Below are 5,059 nucleotides of genomic sequence, written 5' to 3'. Positions count from 1 at the left end.
TTTTTTCCAATTAAAAAAACATTTTTTTTCTTTTTTTTTTTTTTTTGTAGGATATACCCCATACAAAGGAGACTGGGTGAGAGCAGAGTATTTCATCAATCCTTCGACATGGAACAGTGAGGCATCCTCTGTAAAGCCCCTGAGGTGTAAGCGTGTAGACAAGGTGAACAGCAATTTTTTTTTTTTGTTATGTTATTGGAAAATCATGGCTATAACCTATTTTGTTAACATTAGGCAGCAGTTAATATGACAAACTGTAGTAGGTAGGAAAATGTATGATGTTATTTGTCTTTATGTAGTGTGTTAAGGTCTAATGTGCAGCCAGCAGGTGATAAATATAAATTTGGTACTCCAGGGCTTTAACCTCAACCCCCACTGTAAAATCACGTCCTTCTGGGAAGAACCCAGAGGCAGGAGGACATTAAAGTCCCTTTTCGCAGCTGCAGCAGCCCTTTGAGAACACTTTGATTTGCAGACTGCAGTAGGGGTTCTGAAGACTTGATCAGTAACAACAAAGTGGTTGCCAACCAAGTTTTCTGCTTGATTTAACCCTTTCACTGCCACTGCTGTAACTGTTACAGTGTGGCACTTAAAGCATGTAAACAAATCACATTGATTTTCATGAAGAAGTAATTAGGATTGCTATAGCCAGCTGATTACCTTTTGTGCTCTGTTCCTATAGATCTTCCCTCTGTGCTGTAACATTTTAAGGTTTCTAAACTCACTTTACCTCTGCCTCAACCGCACCACCTATCCAGACACCTATTTAGACAATGGTTCCTAACTAAGACAATAGGTGTAGCGTTGGCCATTAAAGTTGCCTCTTCTTGCTTAAGGGTTCAATTAACAGCAACAAATTTACCTCTGCAACAATTTTAAGTCCCAACACACAAATCAACTCCAATTCATAGATTAGACTGACTAAACTTTATGATTTCAGAAAAGGATTGGTCATCTTTGAGGGAGACTTTTATTCCTTTAATGTAAATTGGTTTACAAGGACAACCTGGGGAGGGGGGACTTTTTTAAATCCAAATAAGCTAGCCCACATTTCCTCCGGTATTCTTGACTCCTACTGTAGATGCTGCACCCAACCTAGTATTTTTCTCCACGTATGGTGGAATGTCGAAATATTAAAACTTTTTGTGACTCCATACTTTAACTCATAGGAGATATTATAGTAGACCATCTGTCAGATGACCCCCTGCCAATTTGTTTTCATATTACCCCCTTCTCTATAAAGATGTAAAACACAGTGTCACTCCTCACTTAATGCTGCAAAGGGTCTCTCCACTGGTGACAAGATCGTTCACTATCGATCCCTGAAGGGGTTAACAAAGTGAACAGCATAAAGGAAGCAGAGAGATGGGTTAATCTTTGTGAAGACCAATACAATAAATTCTACAACATCTGGGCTACATGGCTAAACTATACCTTCTTGGGTGCCCCGATGCTCACAAGCAAGACATAGAATAGGTGATGTACCTATGTTTAATCCGATCCACATGTTTACTCCCACCTTGATTATCCCTTGACTTGAATGGGTTAATTGGGGGGTTTATGTGCTTTAAATGTAGGCCATAAAAGTAGGTTGTGTTTTTTTTTGTTTTTTTTTGTGTGTGTTTTTTTTTTTTTTTTTAGACGCTTAACTGATTTGGTGTAAATGGATTATTTTTAAAGGAACTTTGAAAAAATATGTTTGGACATCTTGCTATACACTACAGGAAATTCTTTTTTAGTTCAATCTGACTTTATTCAAGTTTCAATTACATTTGAAAAAAGGTGAAAACACAGGTTCACGGAGACAAAAAGGGATAATACAACATTACAAGGTGACAAGGAGTATTGGGGTGGATAACATCAATAGTTTAGACTGTAATACATCTGTTCCTTAATTCTATCCGAGTGCCATGGCAGGTTGCAGAATGAGCATCTCAACATAGAGCTATGGGTCCTTGTGCCACTCCTGACCCAGGGTCTCTTATCGCAGTCCCCCCTGTATAGGGTCCAGGCGGTAGGGCATGTGACACATCGGGATGGAGTACTCCAGGAGTTCCCTAGGCCTTGTTGTGCAATATGGAGATGACCGGTATTACCAATGACAGACTGGTTAGGGAGAGGGATAAGGGGGAGGGGTACATGTATAAGGAAGGAAAGATGGGGACAACAGACCAGTTGAAGTAGAAAGGGAGGTAGGTAAGGATACAGCAGACGCCCACCTCCTGCCAGGCGACTAGGTGGTGCTCGTAAGCGGATATAGCATGGTGAGAGGGCTGCCAGGAAGCCATCTGAGTTGCGGAAGACGAGCCAGGCGGACCAGGTGTGTACATATTTGTCTCCTGCTTTTCGTTCCTCCGCCAATAGATTCTCTAAGTCGGCGATACGGTCCATTTCCACCGCCCATTCCTCAAGGGTCAGGCTCACCCTACTGTGCCAATGGCGAGGAATCACCGTCCTGGCTGCTGTGAGAAGGTGCCTGAGGAGGCTAGTAAAGGAGAGGGGACAACGGGCAGCCCTGTCTGGTGCCATTAGTGATTCTAAAGCTAGGGGATAGCGATCCATTCACGCGAACTCTAGCTGATGGGCTCGAGTAGAGGGCCATGATTTTTCGAAGCATGGCAGGTCGAATCCCTATTTGCTCCAAAGTACGATGCAGGAAACACCAGTCCAAGCGATCAAATGCCTTGTCTGCGTCCACCGACAGGAGGCAAAGCGGTGTACGTGACGTTTTAGCATGATGCATCAACAGGAGTGTCCGGATGGTATTATCCCGTGCCTCTCTCCCTTGGACAAACCCCACCTGGTCAGTGTGGATCACTCCCGGAAGGAGTGGCTTTAGTCGGTTGGCAATTAATTTGGCAAACATTTTCACGTCAATATTAAGGAGCGAGATCGGCCTGTAATTTGTGCATAAGGTATGGTCTTTACCCGGTTTAGGGATCAGCGAGATGTGGGCTTCTAGCGTTTGCGGTGGGAAGGAGGCACCTAGCGCAATGGAGTTAAACACCCTCAAGAGGAAGGGAGTAAGCTTGTCTTTAAATAGGTTGTAAAATTTTGCCGTAAACCCATCAGGTCCCAGGCTCTTACCCGTAGGGGACAGCCGAATTACAGAAAGCAATTCTTCCATCGTGAAGGGTGACTCCAAAGCTTCCGTGTCTGCATCCCCTAGGTTTGGAAGGGGTGTCTGATGAATATATGCCAAAACCTCGTCGTCGTGGCTTGAAGCAAACGCCTCCGGGTCCGATAAATTATATAGAGAACTGTAGAAGTCCGCAAAGGCACGCTGGATATCTGAGGGGGCACTGACCAGGGTGCCTGACGTAGAGTGGATGTGGGGGATATAGGCAGAGGCTAGTCTGGGGTGTAAGTACCGGGCCAAGGCCTTCCCACACTTGTCCCTGGACTCGTAAGCTCTTGTGGCTAGTTTGTCCATATAACGCCGCGTCGACAGGTCCAGAAGTTTTAGAAGCTGCATTCTGGCCTGAGAGATGCAGAGCAAAAGGTCCGAGGAGGGTGTTTGTGGCGAGTCTCCAAGGTCGACAGGGCCTGGATGGCTTCCAGAACCTGACGTGATCTTTCCCTCTTTAGTCTAGATCCCTGTTGGATGAACAGCCCCCTCAGCACTGCCTTCAACGCCTCCCATTGGATCGGGAGGGGTGTAGTGTCTGAGGAATGAACCTCAAGGAACTCTGATTCCGTTCCGGATAGCTGAGGAGCACTGCGGGTCAGCCAACAGGGATTCATTTAAGCGCCAGGTCCATTCCCTGGTGGGGGCCTGAGGGATCTTCAGGGAGAGTGTGACTGCTGCATGGTCTGACCAAATCATGGGGCCTATGTCGCAATCAGGGGACCAGTCAAGTAGGGGGTGAGAAATGAAAAAGTAATCCAACCTACCGTAGGATCGGTGTGGTGCAGAGTAATGCGTGTAATTACGGGATTGAGGGTGAAGCACCCTGCAGACAATCAAGCGAAGAAGAGCTAGGTGTTGTTTTACCTTGCGTAGTTTGGGAAAAGATACAGCAGAACGTCCAGTGGACGAGTCTAGGCTGGGTTCTATGGTAAGGTTAAGGTCTCCTCCCACCAATACTGAGCCCTCCGCAAAGTCTCCCAGGATTTGTAGGTAGTCGCTAGCGGCAGTTGTTTGTCCTGTATTGGGGAGGTAGAAGTTGGCGAGGGTGAAGGTCCTACCCCAGAGTGACAGCTTCAGCAACAGGTATCTACCAACACCGTTACCGGAAGAGATTTGTGGAAAGCAATGGAGACCCCTCTGGATTTGTGTATAATGTTAGTGCTATGATACCAATTAGTGAAGTACCGGTTGGCACAGGTGGGCACCCGATCAGTTTGGAAGTGAGTTTCCTGGAGCATAACAAAATTCACCTTGTTTTTATGCATATGATACATAATCTGTCCTCTTTTGGAGGGGACATTCAGGCCTCTCGCATTGTAGGTGCAAAGCCGCAGCTCTGCAGGAGCGGGTGATGTTGGGGCCATGGCAGGAAGTGGGATAGGCCGGAGAAAGGGGAGGATAAACACCAGGAACAGAGCAGTCAGAAGTAGAACACCAGAGAACGGGAGATCGGGGAGGCAACACGTAGGGAAGACAAGGAAGGAGAGCGGAAACACCAAGGGCAAGAAAACAGGAGGGGAAGGTTGGACAACAAAAACCAAAATGGGCGGACTAAACCCGCTACGTAAAGTACAGGGATCTAGCAAAGCTAGAATACACTATCTCCTATGGGAGATGTGGTACCTATGTGGGGAAGGTGGTCAAACAGGGAGATAGTGAGCTACCTACCGGGGCCCGCACGTGGGCAAATTCCATCAACAGCCGTGCTACCCAACTTCAACAGTATAAAATTTAAATAAAAAATGTAGGGGGTATAACAATATCTAACCGAGTATAAGTAGAGATGTACACACAAATACGGGCCCCCCTGCACCCGCGTTCTCGAACCCGAGAAGTTTCCCGGTAGTCGCCCACCCCCAACCCCCTTGTCCCTCTAACCATGAGGGTATACCAGGGAGTGGGGGGAAGCGAGTCCCAAGGAATTTTGCC

The 5,059-nt window shown here is 46.6% G+C and overlaps 1 protein-coding gene across 1 annotated transcript in view; it reads left to right on the top strand.

Annotated features, from left to right (window-relative positions):
• The window catches only part of MOV10L1 (Mov10 RISC complex RNA helicase like 1), an 84,667-nt gene that overhangs the window by 24,166 nt on the left and 55,442 nt on the right, over positions 1-5,059 (top strand). The window contains exon 4 of the mRNA XM_018576723.1: positions 51-163. Within this exon, the coding sequence (XP_018432225.1) occupies positions 51-163 (113 nt within the window). The remainder of the gene's footprint in view (positions 1-50; positions 164-5,059) is intronic.

The sequence above is a fragment of the Nanorana parkeri genome, unplaced genomic scaffold (assembly GCF_000935625.1).
Source record: "Nanorana parkeri isolate BGI_ZX_2015 unplaced genomic scaffold, ASM93562v1 scaffold75, whole genome shotgun sequence".
Lineage (NCBI taxonomy): Eukaryota > Metazoa > Chordata > Amphibia > Anura > Dicroglossidae > Nanorana > Nanorana parkeri.
The sequence above is the reverse complement of the archived record's forward strand: the minus strand, read 5'-3'. Positions and strand labels throughout refer to the sequence as shown.